Source organism: Argentina anserina, chromosome 6, assembly GCF_933775445.1.
Source record: "Argentina anserina chromosome 6, drPotAnse1.1, whole genome shotgun sequence".
NCBI classification, from domain to species: Eukaryota; Viridiplantae; Streptophyta; class Magnoliopsida; order Rosales; family Rosaceae; genus Argentina; species Argentina anserina.
Window position 1 is genome coordinate 35,731,944 of NC_065877.1, and position 18,301 is coordinate 35,750,244.

The following is an 18,301-nucleotide window of genomic DNA, read 5'->3' on the forward strand; positions in this document are numbered from 1 at the left end:
GGCTTATAGCTACAAATCCCTGGAGGACGTACATGCCTATTTCCAGAACATGACACCATACACTCAACAACCACCCATTTTTATTTAGCTCTCAGATTTATTTTAGTTTCTGAGGCAGTGAATAAGCTGCATGCACTTTACATGTGTGTTCGTAATAGTTGAACAATCAGCTTAATTGCTCCGATTAAGCAACTATGTCTGTAGGTACATTAGGAAAGAAAAGTAGCAACTTAATTCTCTGAATTAGAGAGGGCAAACTTTTTAGGACCATACCCACCAACCCATAGATACGCCCTCCTCCGGTGGCTGGTGCTGCACTGCGGCTGTGGCAAACACATCGGAGAAGTAAGTCCGGCCGTCATCGCTGACATCGTCCTCCTCTGACTGGACCCCATCTACTAGGCCCATGCAATGATGAAGGTCATCATGAGGAGGTGGAGGATTAAAATTGTGGACGTCACAGCTACTTGGGAAATACGAGTCACCACTGTCCACGAGCTGCGGGCCTTCCTCGTCCACCACGGCGCTTCCGCCGCTCCCGGAGCTCAGGCGATCCTCAACCTTCGCGCTAAACTGGAGGCTCATTGAAACATTAACATCCGTGATCATCTCTTTCTCACCTGGAAGAAGATGACCAGGGTCACAGTACTTCTCATCACGATGATGATCACTCGCAAATGCTGATCCTTTAGCTTCAAGTTTCTCAGTTATGGTGACTACCTGTATCAATGCTTGCACTAAATTAATGTATTCAATGAGGCATAAACTTGATCAGGTTATAGCTACAGAGTCAATACCTGACGAAACTAATGATTTCTATATATATCATATTTTTCTAAAGATAACAAAGTAGACAAAGAGTCGAGGTACATATAATATGAAGTATACCCGAGTATATTCGGTCTGTAACTCTCAGAGTGTTCATTAAAATTCAAGGTGGGGTTCTTCAAAACAGATTGTATCTAGATGGAAATCGGACTACAAACACCAGCTCTGTGATAAGCGTCTGCTACAGTGCCACAGTGGTATAAAATATAAAGAGTTTGATTGAATCATATTACTAAGTGATTACGAGTCTGTGACCAACATTAGCATGTCGTACATAAAACTGTCACAGAAACTCAGGTTACTTATGAAAAATATAATTAATTTTTGGTCTTGATTCGTCCTTAACGGTGCTTCTCATTATTTTTATTATGAATTAATCTTTGAGAATAACTTGTTCTTAAAATAGGTTTTTCCTCATTGTTTTATATTGTATCGACTCTCAAACACAAGTTCGATACCATGGTAAATGCCTAGCTTGCTAAAATGCTTTGTTTCTATATTTTTATTTTTTTTTGAAAGGGTTTGTTTCTATATCTTAATTAGTTGAGAAAATCTGGACTCGATTTGCAAGTTTACGTATGACAAACTACGTGTAGATATATACCACAGATTTGAGCTTCTGATTCTCCTTGAGGATAGAATCATAGTTGGCCAAAAGGGAGTCATAAGAGGCTTTAAGAACATCATAATCGCGCTCCAGCTGCTTTGTCTTCCAGCGAGCCCTACGATTCTGGAACCACACAGCCACCTGCCTTGGCTGCAGTCCTAGCTTCTTGGCCAGCTGCGTCTTCCGATCTGGCTCCAGCTTGTTCTCTGTCTCAAAGCTCTTCTCCAGCAGGTGCACCTAGTAAATGAAATATCACAAAATCAGAATCTATTCTTTGATCTGATCTGATCCGATCCGATCAGGCACAAAAGGAAGACAAATCGAACAAAGTTGAGTTCCAAGAAGCCGAGTTTGATGGGTTCAAAACTATGTGAAAACTACAATCAGATTCCCACTAAGGACGTAATAGCCAAGTAGGAAACCTTCATAAGTGATAAGGAAAATGAAGTGAATCTATACTCCTGATATGGTAAATATGCCATATGTAGCACAATTCACATGGGAATATATTTTAAACTTGGAACCAAAAGTCTATGCATATTCGATTAGACCAAGAATCGGACACTCACTTAGCGTGAAGGAATATATTTTTAGACAGTTTGATAGTGAAGTTAAGCTTGCAGCATATTATAAGAAAGAAAATTAGGCTGGCGGCCGGAGACCTGCTCGGCAGTGAGGCGGCGCTTCTTCTCCGGCATCTGCTCGTCGTAATATTCCTCCTCATACAATTCATCTTGCGTGCTGAAAAACGATCGCCTCCTGGAACTTTCCTCCATGAAAGTCATCGATCTCGGCCCTAATAATTTTCAAAACAAATATTAATTTTTTTCATCATCGAATTTCATACGTAACTCAAAATTGAAAACCATAATCTTCTCACCTCGGAAAACATGATCACCACTCCCGAGGAACAACATGTTGCCACCGCCAGCACCACCGTGCTGAGGATCAAAGAAAAGATGGCTGGGCTCCATCATTTTCACAAAACTCTTCTACTTACCTTGATCTCCTCTTTGGAAATTCTGCTGGACTGGCGGGCGCGTGAAGTCACTCGCCGTCGGTACTGGTTGAAAAGTGCTAGGGGGCGGGAGGTTTCTTAGAGAATACGTTATATTTTTGGGGTGTGGAAAATGAAAACTATTAGAAGATCATAATCTTGTGGCGGAAGAAACTAGTACTCCAAAGTAACCTCGCCGGACTCTCCAACGGACATATACAAAATCCCATCATACCACCACCGATACTTTTAGCCCGGTATCCTAACTCCGGTGAGGACAACGTCAAATTCGCCGGAGGTATACCGAAAGATGGTTTTGGTTTTTGACAAGTACGTACTAGGCTTGTAATAGTTATTTGAATCTCCTGCACCAAACTTCCATGACAGACCGGGAGAGTCGGATGTGAGGTTCACTTCACTGGACTTATAAATCCAGCGAGCGAGAAAGAGAGTTGGAAAAAAAAAAACGAGTGTTGTTTCAAGGTGTTTTTTGCAGCTAAAGTTGAGAGAGGTGACTCTAACGCCATTTATACTGATGCCATGCGTCCCAAATGACCAAACAATCCTCTGAAATTGACATCTGCTACAGTTTTTCCATAGCAAAGTTGGGTAATTCTACTTGATTATTAATTAGGGTTGGACATAATGCTGTGTAGACTGTAGATAACGATTGCCAAATATTATTTTTTCTATCAAAGGCCAAATTTTATTTTGATTGTGTAGTATTTCTGTTTATATAATCTTTACATGACAAAACGTCTGTTTCAGCTTTGTCACTTTACAAAAAAAATTCATTGAAATTAGAGGGGGTGAATAATTAAGTACTTGAGATTTTATAAAGTTAATGAGTAATATGGAGGTCTGAGATTGTTTAGGGTTTACAAAGGGGCCCACTCATATTGGAGATGAGGATTGGCTGCCAGCCGGAGTATAATATGCGCCCATGCTTGCTGGTCCAAGAGTTGTCGGATCCAGATCACCGGAATTGTTGCGTTGTGGTAAATGCTTCTGATTCTCTCTCTCTCTCTCTCTCTCTCTCTCTCTCTCTCATTTCAAGCCTGCCTGCAGATAAGTGCCTCTGCAACTCCAAATTGCATATCTAGTTTTTTCGGATAAGGAATTTGCATATCTAGTTGCTAATGGCCGGAGCATCCCAATATTTATGTTTCAATTCTTGGACTGTACGTGATTCAGAAGCTATCATTCTATGGTTTGAGAGCTAGGTAGATAAGCTTAAGAGTTTATCTGTGAAACCGTAAACATGAATGTGATCGAAGTAATATATTAGTTCGTCAACGCAATAGAAAAGTCTCTAGTCACATTCACCTGCAACGGGCAAGAGGGTTGGTTTAATTTCTAACCTATTCACCTGGTTGATTATCTTATGTACGTATATAACTAGGGACGATGTCGATCTTAGCTAGGTCTGGTTGTCTTCTTCGTAAGGAATGTTGTGGGTAAGAAGTTGAGTACTAATATAAGATCAATGGTGGTCCGTAGAGGCAAGCAAGTTCACGTACCTATGGCCGGATTTCTTCGTTCTGAGCCATCGACCGTAGTTGGTAGTTGCGCGCCTTGGTTTTTTTCTCACTAATACTAGTTATGAAGGATCTTACATAAATGATTAAGTTGTGACCTGCTTGAGTGCAAATGAGAAGTTTCATTTGTGTCTTTATTTCAACTCTGGAGATAATTTTTTGCACAAGTCTTAGTCTCTTAGAGATAACCGCTTTCAATCTAGCTACGATTCCAAGTTTTGTAATCAAGACCTCATGTTTTTAATTAGAGTGATATCTGATCTGGTTGCAAATACACAATTGTCGATCCCAAGTAGCAGTAACTAGTAAGCGTGTAATTAACCTATTAACCAATAATGTCCAAAACAAAGAAACAGAAGGGGAGGCCAGTAAAACTAAAGGTATCTTGGTGATGAGTGGAGTGGAGTGGCATGGATTATTTTCAAAATGGTGGGGTTCATGTAGACATGACTTGTGATATCAAGATCTCAAAACACTACTAGCGAGTTATAAATAAATATAGCTTAGCTACTATTCTCTTCTCTAAGTGACGAGGTCACACTCACAAATATAACATATACAATACAAGGCGACCACACCAGATATATTTTAGTGCTCGTGCCACGCACTCATGAAGCACTTGATTAAGAAGTTCAGAATAGTTCCATGGTGTTACGTACTGTAACTATTCTCTTCGTAATTCTTTTAATTTTTTGATTGATAGCAACATATGATGATAGACTATTAAATGTGTTTAAATATATGTACAAGTAAACCCTTGATAACAAGATAAAAAGATAAATATCGATCAGTAAGTTGATATGCTCTATCGAAGATCGCATGAAGATCAAGGATATGTACGCAGCTGCAGGGAATAGTAAAACCCTAGATCGACTCTCCTCTGCAATCAGTCTATCTTCCTCATATATCGCGCGTTGTCTTGGCCTTCAGCAACTGCACTTGGTTAATGGGACCGAAGACTCAAAAGCTTTTTTTTTAATGATTTTAGAGTGGGAGATAAAGGAAATAGGAAGCTAGCTAGAAAAAGCTATACATAAAACAAAACTTTGTAAGATTATATACACACACATATAGAAATCAAAGCTTTCCACATAATTAACTTTGGTTGTGGGATCGAGTTCTGGTTTCTTTTTCTCCTCCATTAAATTATGTTAGTGTACATGTCCTTGAAATTTCGGAGTTGTTTCAAGTGATATCGATGCATGACGCATCACAAATATATCTATCCAAATATTATGGGTTTTGTAAAAAGTTTGATTAAAAGATCGTACAGCAAAAAATGAAGTCTAAAGTTTTGAGTTTTGTTAGTTCTAATTGCTGACAAATCAACATATATGAGTGAAGAAATCTTTGTGAAAAGAGTACGAGCATGCGGTTTTTGCTGGAAAAATAGTCCATGTCCAATAGTCTTATAATTTTCCCTGCAACAGTACCTCATAACTTTGGGTGAGAAATCATTCGATAACTTTTCTTAATTTGATAGTTCTCGAGTTAGTTAAAATTAACCACGCATCTATTAATTAGTTTGCAGATATTATTAGAATCGCTTGCATGTGGTTTGTAGATATTCATACTGTGACGTTTACTACTTATCATGCAGACCCTTATATCGTATGTATGAGCGTGAAAATTTGTACTCATTGGTAATTAGCACTAATCTCACTTGCATAATCTCACAAAAATGCTTCACTGCCTTTAATTCTACGTTAAATAAACGTCATCTATCACATAAGCAAAATGAAAAAGAGATATTCATGCATGGGCATTTTTGTTTACCATTTGATGATCAAATTGCAGGCAATTGCCTTCATGCTAGCTGCTTATAATTGATCGGCAATTTTAAATAACATTGACTTGAGATTATCTAGGTAGATGGATATCGATCAAGCCATGCATGTGGTTTGTATCGATAAAATGATGGAGGCTGCATGTGCAGCTGCATCTCCCTTTAATTATTTCATTATTATCATTAATCTTGCTCCAAAGTAATATGAGATCTAATTTATATATTACGATATTGAACATTTTGAAGCAATACATATTATATATATATATAAACAGACTAACCCACTTTCCATGTGTTGGCCAGTTGTCTGCCAATGGCTTGCAATGTGGGAATATCTGTAAGCTCCCATTTGAATAAGAAGACGGAACGGAATCAAAACAGAAGCGATTATAAAAAAACACGTACTTTCCCCACCCGAGAAGGAATGCAATTCACTTCTTCCCAGAAGATAACAAGTCTTGATCAACAATCGATCTGTTTTCTTCATATGCAAGCACGGGAAACAATTCACATACAATTTTGTCATGAATTACATATTAAAATATAGTCTCTGCTCTCATTCTCGTCATGTAATGGAATCAAGGAAACAGCCGATTATCGCTACTTGGCTCTATGACTATCTGTGTGCATGTATTCTTTAATGTCTGATATAATGCTGTTAGATGATTCATGGGTCATTTCCAGATTATGTGTACATGCAACTCCACCATGGTACTACTCTATATGTATTTTTACTATTGTCTGTGTTGGAGGGAGAAATCAAGGGAAAGAAGGACCCCCGATGACCAGAACAATTCAAGTTCCACACATAAGCTCTCACTCTGCAACTAATTAAGTTTACGTCAACATCGATCCCGGTGGATAAGATCAGTATAGAAGCCCAGACAAAATGAATTGATGATGAAATCGTTTCATTGAGGGCATAGCAACCTTCATTACCCTAATAACAAAGCCTACGAAGTAAAATTCTTACATGGCTAAATAACCCAAAAAAAAAATCAGTACACTAAAGACACGTACATATATTTATACATCAATTGCAAAGAAAATTATTAAAATTCATATGTTAATGATTCATTTCCACACATTAAAAAAGGGATCAATTCTTTATCTCTCTTTCTTTTCAGAGGGGCGTGTTGTGTAGTGGTTGCTTTTGTAGTATAATTGCTTCGTTGGTAAGGCAATTCACAAAATGGGGTGGTATCTTTTGACTGGAATCGATCATTGGTGTATTGGGAGATTTGAACTTTAAGTTGGTCCAATCGTCCTCCTCCTCCTGCTACTTGGCTTTAACAGAAAAGTGGGGATCGATATGGAGGAGAATGTATTTGGTGAATAAGTTAGCTTGGGGAAGGGGAAGGGGAAGGGGAATGGAGATTGATAGAGTCGATTGGAAAGCTACGTTAAAGGAGAAGGAACACCAGGCACCTGAGAAGGAATAATGCTTTTGAGATATATATATATATATATATATATATATATATAGTCCCTATCCAAAGTGAAGCTTCACTCTGAAATTTAAGAGTGAAGTTCCAATTTTGGCACACTTTTCAGTCAAAGTTTTTCATCATAAGCGATTCAATATTTAGGTATGTTATTCAAGATCATCTCTACAAAATTTCACCTAATTCAGACGAACGGTTCACGTTGAACAGTTTTAATTCATTCATTGATTTAATCTAATTTCAATACCTTAACGATGTCCGAATTAGATGAAATTTTGTACAGATGATCTTGAATAGCATACTTAAATATTGAATCACTTATGGTGGAAAAAAAATGACCGAAAAGTGTGTCAAAATTGGAACTTCACTATGTAATTTCAGAGTGAAGTTTCACTCTGGATAGGGACTATATATATATATATATGTTTTGTGTCATCATCTTTGTAGATGCATGGTTGATAATGGTCTTCGACCATTTCCTTTCATTATTAGGTAATAAATTTCAAAATAAACAACCGTATATAATCTTTTTTTTTAAGACATACATATTTTAGCTAATCTGCCGTTGAAAATGACTTTTGATGATGATGTCGGACAAAGATAAGGTAAATTAAATCAGAAAATATAAAGATAAGGAAGCGGCGAACATAAGAATGATTTGAAGATAGGTAATTCGCGCGTTGTAAAACAACTAGATGCTGGAATATTTAAAAAGATAATCTTTTGGACTTTTCGGGTTGTTCGTACGAAATTGCAGATTTTAATTTGTGAATCAGATTTCAGCAGATCTTGGCTCCGTTTGAGACACATAATACCTTTTTTCTGGAATGGGAACGACGAGATCTATAAGACTCACATTAGTGAGCCCCGTCAGATTTAAGCCAAATAATGACGTTTCACTGTTCCGATTCGGCTTTTAGAATTTTAGACCAGTGTTATTTTCCTTTTAAAACTCTATTATTTAGGTTTCTTTGTTTTCTTTTTAATTTGGATTCTTTAGGTTTTAATGTTAGTTATGACTTTGATTTTGTTTAGATTATTGATGCATATATAAGCATTATATTTTTTTTGTATTGGGATATCTTTCATATTATAAAACTTTTGAATTATCTCAATATTCACGTTGGATTCCAGAACTTCTCGTGAATTCAAATAAAAAAAATATTTGAAGAAGAAATATATGAATTAGATTAATAGAAACATAATTGGAAACTTTATTATTCATGTTATATTTATGTAATTAATTGAAAGATTTTCTTTAAAAACTTTCTTTAAATTCGATATGTCATATGAGGAAAAAAAAAGGGTGAAATAACTAAATTTATTGTTAAATTTAAAATGTGAGGTGAAATAAGTAAAGATGGTGAACAAAATAGATCGTGGATTAGCGATAGCCACACCAGTTTTGTATACAGTTTACTCATTTACACAATTTAATGTTTCACTTCTTCTTACATAAAAAAGTTACTGTTTACTTATCGGCAGAACTTATTTTCTTTGTGTTTATGGTGGGGGTTAACAATGAGGTTAATACCCGAGCATAAGATGGCAAGAATAGACATTTGCGAGCTGTCGTAGTTGGTATTATATGTGATGTTTTCAATATCATCATGTATGGTTCTCCTCTGTTCATTGTGGTACGTATGTCATACTTCTCTTTGTAAATTTATTTTACTATTGCATAATACCTCAACTTAATGTCTTGGTTTATAAAGTCATTCAAACTAAGAGTGAAATACATGCGACTCCCTATCTCATTCAAACTAAGAGTCTAAGACTGCGTATTCCCTTATTGGCAAGATCGACTACTTCATCTTGGTAAGTAATTATTCCGTTCGATCTTAGTGATCATTTTTGGTGTGGTAATTGAATTTATTTCTTAGCATGTGTGTCTAATCAATACGCAGATTAGCAACGGTCTCGGTGCAACTTTTGGAATGGTTCAATTGATAATATGCTATTATTGCAATGTGCTACGAATCAAAAGATGAAGATCAGCCTAAGAAGCCTACAAATGACGTGGACCTCGTCTAGTTACCCCTTTTAACTTGCATCCAAAATTTTGGAATTCAATGTCTAGGTGAGTTTGAATTTTGTTTAAATGAAGAATCAAGATGTCGAAAATTAATGAATAAAAATATATTATATATAACTTCATCTAAATGCAAACATTAAAAACAATTATAAACTCAGTCTTATATGTAGCTAACTAGAATGATATTTTTTTAAACTACTTGTATTAAGCCAAACTACTTCTACATGCTTTCTGTATATATATTAACACTATTTCTACAGTGTTCCTCCATTGAAGGTTTGAGGCAATTAGGATTTAGTACTTTGAAACAAGAAGTTATCCGAGCGACTTCAACACAATAGCACAATACTTTGTAAAAAAATACAATACATGCTTGAAATTTAGAAAACAGGCTAGACCTGTGTCTTTTGTTAAACAGCGACAAGCGTGACCCGTGGACCAACTGTACCGATATTGTCCCAACTTAGCCACCTCACAGGTGTTGAGTTTTAATCACAAAAGGCCTCGGTACAATTGGTTATTATCCACCAACTTATAAGCTTTATTTTCTTTGTCACTTCTTAGATGTGAGATCTCTCCTCTCCAACACGCCCCCTCACGTGCAACCTAATTTTTAGGTCTGCACGTGACAAATTAACATCCCACATACTGGGATGAAAGAAACTAAGGTCCAGTAACCAACGACACTTAGTGGCCATCCAATCGGAAATCCTCTGATGACATGACAAAGTGGCACCCAACTCGGGCCCACGAAAGATTGGAGGCGCGACTAGAGAGAAACCCGCTCTGATACCATGTTAAACATCGACAAGCGTGGCCCATGGACCAACTGTACCGATATTGTCCCAACTTAGCCACCTCACAGGTGTTGGGTTTTAATCACAAAAGGCTTCGGTACAATTGGTTATTATCCACCAACTTATAAGCTTTATTTTCTTTGTCACTTCTTAAATGTGTGATCTCTCCTCTCCAACATCTTTTTGGTTACATTCCAAATCATTTGCCGTGGCGGCGCACTCTCTCACCTTTTCAGGATCAGAGATAAGAACATGGGAGAGGCAGGAGCCTGCTGGGAGAAGATCATACTTGAGCTTCTTCCCTTTGTTACCATGAATGGATTCATAGCCGCTTTCCCTTTCCAGCATCCACCTATAATAGCAATAACCAAGTTAAAACCAGAAACTCTACTTGTAACATACAGTTAACAAACACTACCAATTTTAGAGCTACTTACTTCACAGTAGCATTGGAAACTGCTGCATCATTTGCGGCCAAATCAAGAGAGTTAACCATTGAAGAGCATTTCTTCTCAGACACAGGGCTACAAGGAAAATTTGCACAAAACACATTGCATTATAAAAGTGATTTAGGTCAGTAAATATTGAATTCAAATGTAAAATTAAAAGGAAATTACCTATTGTAGTCCCCCAGAACCAATTGACCCCAGCCTTCTTCTTCTTGTTCCTCTTATTCTTCTTCTTCTTCTTCTTTTTCTTCTTCTTCTTCTTCTTCTTCTTCTTCTTCTCACAGCTAATAGAACAAAACGCTCAGGTAAATAAAAGTTGAATATGTAAAAGTAAAAAGTAAAAACTAAAAAAGAAGGAGCGGAAATTACCTGGCTAGTTCCAGGTATGGAAATGCGTTCACCGCCTTCTTCATGTTCTCAGTGTATTGAAATTCAGAATCGAACAAATGATCGTATATCTGACTACAGTAGCAACTTCAATCGGTAAAAACCAAAATTTGACTGACTAGAATTAACCTTTACTGATGGTAAAAACCAAATTCTGACTGACTAGAATTAATATCAACTGATAGTGAAATGGTAAGAAAAAGTTATAAGTGTAAAGAGTTACATACGTTCCAGAGTAACCGCTCCTCTTCTTCTCGGAAGAACTAGAGTAAAAAAATTGAAAATAAAAAAAGGTTCAGGTTAATCGAAATCAACGGTAAATGTAAAAGAAAAATAGAGTAGAAATTACCTCAAAGGGTCGGGAACCTCATCCAATGGGAGTGCTGATAAACTGGTTATTCGTTTGCCACGTGAACACCATTATCATGTACACTGCATTTTGCAATTGCTGGAGGTGAAACGCGTGTGCCCATTGTGTCAATCTTCAATACCGGAAGAGAGTGACTGAATCCTCACAAACTAAAAAAAAGGTTCAAATGATACTCATGTTAATCGAGGGTGTAACAATGACCATAATATGTTTATTACAAATGTACTAATAGTTTATCTCATTCAAATGTTTATTTGACATCAAGGCAAGAAGTATGCAACCTTAATTTTATCAACAAGTATTCTAATCTTTTCATGTTTTTTTACCAATCATGTGCCATATAAATATTATAGAGTGTTTCATTCTTTTTTTTTAATCAAAATGTCAGCCAATTATATTTAGTAAGCAGAATCAAGATAACATATTTTTAGGGGCCGACAGAAAAAGCTAACTTTTGACCTTAAAGTCTAGAATAAACTAGTCAATATGGCCATGACTCACCTACATTTTCATTAGTGTTTATAACACTTAAATAACAAGCCTAAGTAAATGTAGAAGAAAAAATAAAAAAAGTACCAACCACACTAACTTATACCATATATTCAAAAAATCTACTCCGCTTAAGGAGAGATAAGCTTCTCTATCTCTGCCTCCTTTTCCGCAGGTTGAAACACCACTTGCTGCAACACTGCCATCTTCCCATCAGGTTTTGGATTGTCACCCCCATAAATGAAAACCCAATACATTTGAGGCCCAACAGATCAACTAGGCCCGCACAACAAGTCAACCCAAGATGGGTGACAAAGGTCGTCCAACACCCAGTCCATGCCTCCATCTCGACCACTATCGCCAGAGTTCGCCCGACAACCAGATCTCCACCAAAAACAACACCACTGGTGAATCGAATCGCTGCCTCCCTTTGTATCTAACCCTGGTGTAGCGACATTGTCGCTCTTCAACCCAACAAGAATCCAAGCCAGACCATCTCTGTTGCCTTGAAAATCTAGATTTAGAGGTGGCCTTCCCCACACCTCCCCATCATTCAGGTATAAGAACGCCAACTTGGTCGCCAAACCACTATTATCACCCCAGAGCATAAAACCCAAGCAAGGAGTTGCGCAGATGGCGTCAAAATTTCTGCCAACACCAACCAAAACTTGTCAACAAAGAGGGGAAAAGAAAGAGTGTCGTTGACACCCCTTCCAAACCAAGAGTTGCTGCCCAAAGGCAGTTGATTTGGCGAGCCGCCACCAAAAGGCTGCGTTCGTAGAGTTTCTCAAGGGAGAGAGTGAGAGAGCATTTTGTGTGTGTTCCCTTATATAAGAATACTAGAGTGTTTCATTCTCAAATGATGTTCTAAACTTCTGAATATCATCACAAAATTCCACTTGTCTAAAACGATAAAATAATAAATGATGCGTGAAAGGCTTAAACATGTCAGAGGGTGTTCTAAATTGTTGAATATCATCACAAAATTCCACTGGTCTAAAACAATAAAACAAGTTCAACATAAATTAATAATGCCAGAAATGCTTAAACATGTCACAAGTTAAGGAGTACAAAGGGAAAAATAACTAATCTAATCATATGCGATAACAACACTCTCCTGCCACCCTTTAATAATGTCACCCTTCTCATCCTCAAAACCGCTAAGAAAGCCCATCTTCGCCAACTCTAAAACACCCATGTTTGAGGAGCGAGTGGTCTTCAAAAGTGGAAGACCATCTGCAGCAAAATCACCAAGCTCCTTGACAACATCATCATCCTCAACAAATCCGGGTAGGTTTCAGCTCTGACCTCTTGTCACTCAAACGATCATAACTTCATCTCAGAGTATCGAAATCAAGATCCGTAAAATCATACAAAAAAATAGACATCCGTATCTTTCCAATGGTATAAGGCTTATGGTCTGATTTGATATGGAACTTACACAATAACTCGGTAAAGTTGGACGTTCTGCACATGCAGATTCTGATAATGAAGAATATAATTGTTATTTAATATTTGTTAGCTCATTTTACCTTCTTTTCTTCTTCATTTGACACAAACCTAGAAACACACTAAACTAATATAAATCAATCATAAATTAGAGAACTAAATAAATAAACTAATGATATGATGCATAGAAATATATGATAATATGAGCACATCAACAACACTGTCCTGCCACCCTTTAATAATGTCACCCTTCTCATCCTCAAAACCGCTAAGAAAGCCCATCTTCGCCAACTCTAGAACACCCATGTTCAAGGAGCGAGTGGTCTTCACAAGTGGAAGACCATCTGCAGCAAAATCACCAAGCTCCTTGACAACAACAACATCCTCAAAAAACAGTCCTTCATAGATTACAACAAGGCTTCCAAGACGAGTAGCTAAATCAATCCCTAATTGTAATGCTTTTGCCTCTGCACTAGGGGCAAAGACATCATACAATTTGAAAATCCATTCCAAAGACTTGATAATCCAGCAGCCTCGCCACTACTACAACAACAACTCTCTTATCAAGCATTCGTCAAAATGAACCCACTTTCATTTATGATAGATCATCATCCTTAGTCCAAAATCTACAAAAAAAAAAAAAAACAATCGGCAAACAGTTAAGAATGAAGTCCCACATTGTAAACAATGTACACACAAAATCAAACAAATGTAATTATGTTGACAATGATAAATATTTAACCCACGTTCAGTAATCATCCAACTATAGCACATTATGCAGCTAAAAAATACTCAATTCAAGATGCATAGACAAATAATAATTGTGAATTATCATGTCTGCGACCACATCTTCTTATTACTGTGTATTTGAGACACCATGCCTATCATGACACATTGTGATTGATATGTAATATCACCGTGTAATTCCATCCAAAGTGTATTTCAAACAGTAGATGAGGACTCATGTTATACACTTCAAAGTGTTAATCTTCATCGAAAAAAAAAAGATAGTGGACCATGATTGCATTTTTTTTATTCTTCAATTTTCTCAAACTCACTTGAATCTTTACCCAAATCAACATTCTAAATGTCAAGAAAATAACATCTACGAACTTATACGATTTATGTTTCCTTCTCAACATTTAAGCCTAAATGTGATTGTTTCTTGAATGTTAATTGTATTTGATGAATTGTACCCAAAACTGAAGCAAACATATGTTGATCATCATTGATTCAAATCCCATATTTCTTTTTGCATGCAATTGTAGGGGATTCAATATAAACTTCATTCCAAAACCTAACTCACCGATCAATGTCAACGAAATCTAGGTTTGTAACAAGAGTCTGTACCTCTAAACCACCCGAATGAAAATAATAAAAATTAACAAAAGATCAAACGGAAACTAAGTACCAAAAGGATTTTCTAAGTAGGGTACGTTCGATATATATGAAAATATGATTTTATGAGTACGATCAGGTTTGTTCTAGCTGAAATTAGAGATTGATGATATTTTCCGTATTTATGAAAGTATATTTAGTTAAATATTGAAACGAAAATTAAACGAGCGCGTGTATTAAGTATGTATTAAGTACGGGGTGTATTAAGAATTTAAAGTTGTATTACTCAATTAACAACCTACTTAAAATCTTATCCAGATCATGAGGACTGAGGATGATGATGACCCATTGTGCCAGGCTGCCATTAGTTTCTGACTCACTAATACAACCCTAGCAAACAGAGAGCAAGTAAACAAGTGACCAACCCCAACCGAACTCTAGCTCACCTTATCTGTGTCCTATCCTATCCCCCATTTCCTTATCCTCCTTTTATACACAAAAAATCACACTAGTGTAACTGTAACCACCTCCAATGGCAGCCTTTATCTCCTGCCACTCCAAATTCTTAGGACCCAGCATACCCTTTAACGTCGGCACTCGCTTCCCTGTTTCCCGCAACTACTCTTCCCCAGCTTCTATTCAATGTCGGTTCCAGAACAACAAACAGGTGCCATTTATGTGTTCTGGTCTTCTTCAAGTTTTAATCTTTTTTTTTTGGCAATCTTGAATTGTATATGTTATTTGGATACCCTTTACTTTGATTCTGATTTTCATGTATGCTGTGCATTTTGTTCAATCAAAGTCTGGGAATGTATGAAATCTGTAGAATGTGTGGACTTGTTCATGGTATAATGTAATGTTCAACTCACAGGATGAGAGGTGGAGTTCATGAACTGTAGTGTTTAATAGTTTTGGATATGTTCTAATTTGTGGAAAATTTTACAAACTACCGACATTGAACTTTCCCTTGATTTGGATGTGGTTCTCAGCATTGTTGTATGTGTAGCTTATATGGATTATGGATTGTTCATAATATATTGTTCAACACTTAACATCGGAATGGATGAAGTCATGAACTCTAGTCTTTACTGTTAGTGTTTTGTGCAATGGTTGCATGTAGCTTAGAGACACTCATTGATAGTTTTATGCTTCTTTCAGCAGAAAGGGAGTTCATTTTCGATAAAGGAGTGTGCGATTTCAATAGCTTTGACGGTGGGGCTAATAACTGGAGTTCCTGCATTGGAATCATATGCAGCTACCCCAGTGATGCCTGATCTGGCTGTACTGATCTCCGGGCCCCCAATAAAGGACCCTGGGGCATTGTTGAGATATGCACTGCCTATTGATAACAAGGCTATCAGGGAGGTTCAAAAGCCGCTTGAAGATGTCACAGAGAGTCTCAAGATAGCTGGAACCAAGGCAATAGATTCAACTGAGAGGGTAATATATCAAACTTTGATCTTTCTTTTTGTCTGTCTTTGGTTTTAATGAAGGAATGCAGATGATAACCGAGCCTTTACTTTGTATGTAGAATTTGAGGCAGGCGTCTCGAGCACTGAAGCAGGGGAAGGCTTTAATTGTGTCTGGATTAGCTGAATCAAAGAAGGATCATGGTGCTGAATTGCTTGGCAAGCTGGAAGTTGCAATGGATGAGCTCCAACAGATTGTGGAGGATAAAAATAGAGATGGAATTGCTAAGAAACAGAAAGAACTTCTACTCTACGTCAGCGGGTGAGTAGAACCCTAGAAGCATTATTTCTGACATGGTGAAGGTTTACTTTCACATTCATTTAGGTGAAACTAGTAGGCTAGAGTGAAATTAATGTATGACCTCTAAAGTGGTTCAATTCTTATGCAAAGAAGTTGCGAACTTTATGCATGCCTGATTCCAAACATGTGATTGATTGTTGGTTGTTGCATATTTTATTGTCTCACTTCCATGTATGTCATCGAGAGGGTCTTCCCCCAGATTCTGCATTTGTCTGCCAAAATAGGAAGCACCTAACAAGATCCTTTTCAGAGTTCCTTTATAGAAGTCTTGAGTTCCACACTGTTTGCGTAAAAAAAAAAGAGTATCTAAGACTTTACTGGTGATAATAGGTGTTAGTACGTGGAATGATATAACAAGATTACTGACCCTCAGGCTTAGGAGCTGGTATTGTTAACTAATAGGAAAAGCACCATCTATGCCCTGATGAAGAGTAGCTCAGAGATGTTGAAGTGCATGAGATTGTAGTTATAACAAGTGTAGTCTCATATATACCCTTGTCATTGACTGCAGCTGAGCTCTTCCTGGGGAATTGGATTTCTGCAGTGTTGAAGAGGACATGGTGGATGGATTCCCTTATGAGATTCCTGAAGAATACCAGAGCATGCCTTTATTGAAGGGGAGAGCAACAGTGGATATGAAAGTCAAGGTTAAGGATAATCCCAACCTTGCTGACTGTGTCTTTCGTATTGTCCTTGATGGTTACAATGCTCCTGTAACGTCTGGGAACTTTGTCGACTTGGTGGAAAGACACTTTTATGATGGCATGGAAATCCAAAGAGGTAAATTTTACTGCAAAAATGTATTAGTTTGAGTGTCTTTTCTTGGTATTTAGTATTTACTGGCTCATCTCACCTCAAGAAGACTTAAAAATTCTCAAGGTTTTGATTGCAGCGGATGGATTTGTTGTTCAGACTGGTGATCCTGAAGGACCTGCAGAGGGTTTCATTGACCCAAGTACCGAGAAAACCAGGACGATACCTTTAGAAATTTCTGTGGTTGGAGAGAAAGCACCCGTTTATGGAGCAACTTTGGAAGTAAGATTCTGGTCACTCCCTCTCTCCCTTTTTTGTATGTGTGTTATTTTGATTGATTGCATGTGTGATGGATGAAAGCTGAAAACAATAACCAAACTCGATATGGACAGTCAAAGTAGAAGACAACAACCCTTACCGTCTGTGTTATTGATCTTTATCGAGCAGTATAACTGGAATCTCATAGTGCTTTTGACATTGATATAATTTCCCAGGAACTCGGGTTATACAAGGCTCAGACGAAGCTTCCATTTAATGCATTTGGAACAATGGCAATGGCCAGAGATGTGGGTTAATTTCTCTTCCTCAAGTGCATACTTTTTCTTGAATGAATTTGATGGCTAACCGAGAGATTCCCATTGATTCTGTTGACAGGAATTTGAGAACAATTCTGCTTCGAGCCAGATATTTTGGTTACTAAAGGAAAGTGAACTAACTCCCAGTAACGCCAATATCTTGGATGGTAGATATGCAGTTTTTGGGTACATTATAGATAATGAAGACTTTTTGGCAGATCTCAAGGTTGGTGATGTTATTGAGTCTATCCAAGTTGTTTCTGGCCTGGAAAATCTAGTGAATCCAAGCTACAAGATTGCTAACTAGACAAAAGCCTATATCTACTTTGGTGATGTACCTCACACGGGTTTGTAAGGCCATTTTCAACAAATTTCTTCGAGGCTTCATTCTGGTAATGTCTACCATTTGTAAGTTATTACAAGGCAACCATTTGCAAGTCTGTCTCTAGAGAATTGTTTAATTTTGAGTGTATTTATCAACGGAAATTAGATCCAGGTTATGCCTATGTCTAATAGCTTTGTTTCATTTGTAACATTACATAAAACATTTCATCAGCAGACTTGATTTAATAGCATTGCCCTACCAAGAGGGACCTCACATCTGGAGTCAAGTACCTTCAATGCAATTTAGTGATTGAATCATGTAATTGTTAACCTTTAGCTCAGAGTTCTATTTAATTGAGAGATC

At 37.2% G+C, this 18,301-nt stretch overlaps 2 protein-coding genes across 3 annotated transcripts; one reads left to right on the forward strand and one right to left on the reverse strand.

Annotated features, from left to right (window-relative positions):
• Window positions 1–61: 61 nt before the first annotated feature.
• Window positions 62–2,909, reverse strand: LOC126799549 (homeobox-leucine zipper protein HAT5). The gene is made up of 4 exons (XM_050526775.1): window positions 2,316–2,909; window positions 2,098–2,231; window positions 1,433–1,672; window positions 62–720 (listed from the first exon to the last, which is right to left on the reverse strand). Exons 1-4 carry the CDS (start codon window positions 2,410–2,412, stop codon window positions 262–264), a joined length of 930 nt encoding a protein of 309 aa, XP_050382732.1. The 5' UTR covers window positions 2,413–2,909; the 3' UTR covers window positions 62–261.
• A 12,115-nt stretch (window positions 2,910–15,024) lies between these two features.
• On the forward strand, window positions 15,025–18,113 carry LOC126799536 (peptidyl-prolyl cis-trans isomerase, chloroplastic). Of its 2 annotated transcripts, none has more exons than XM_050526756.1 (7): window positions 15,025–15,182; window positions 15,674–15,955; window positions 16,047–16,246; window positions 16,830–17,065; window positions 17,178–17,320; window positions 17,533–17,604; window positions 17,693–18,113. In XM_050526756.1, the coding sequence occupies exons 1-7, from the start codon at window positions 15,048–15,050 to the stop codon at window positions 17,918–17,920; spliced, it is 1,296 nt and encodes a 431-aa protein (XP_050382713.1). In that variant the 5' UTR covers window positions 15,025–15,047; the 3' UTR covers window positions 17,921–18,113. The 2 variants fall into 2 exon arrangements, with proteins under 2 accessions (XP_050382713.1, XP_050382715.1); XM_050526758.1 differs by having other exon boundaries at window positions 15,677–15,955.
• Window positions 18,114–18,301: the final 188 nt, after the last annotated feature.

Coding starts and splice junctions, on each gene's coding strand:
- LOC126799549 (XM_050526775.1), bottom strand. CDS start 2,412: ATGATGGAGCCCAGCCATCTTTTCTTTGATCCTCAGCACGGTGGTGCT. Junction 1,673..2,097: donor GCCGCCTCACTGCCGAGCAG/GTCTCCGGCCGC, acceptor TTCATTTACTAG/GTGCACCTGCTGGAGAAGAG. Junction 721..1,432: donor ATCAGAAGCTCAAATCTGTG/GTATATATCTAC, acceptor GCATTGATACAG/GTAGTCACCATAACTGAGAA.
- LOC126799536 (XM_050526756.1), top strand. CDS start 15,048: ATGGCAGCCTTTATCTCCTGCCACTCCAAATTCTTAGGACCCAGCATA. Junction 15,183..15,673: donor GGTTCCAGAACAACAAACAG/GTGCCATTTATG, acceptor TGCTTCTTTCAG/CAGAAAGGGAGTTCATTTTC. Junction 15,956..16,046: donor CAATAGATTCAACTGAGAGG/GTAATATATCAA, acceptor CTTTGTATGTAG/AATTTGAGGCAGGCGTCTCG.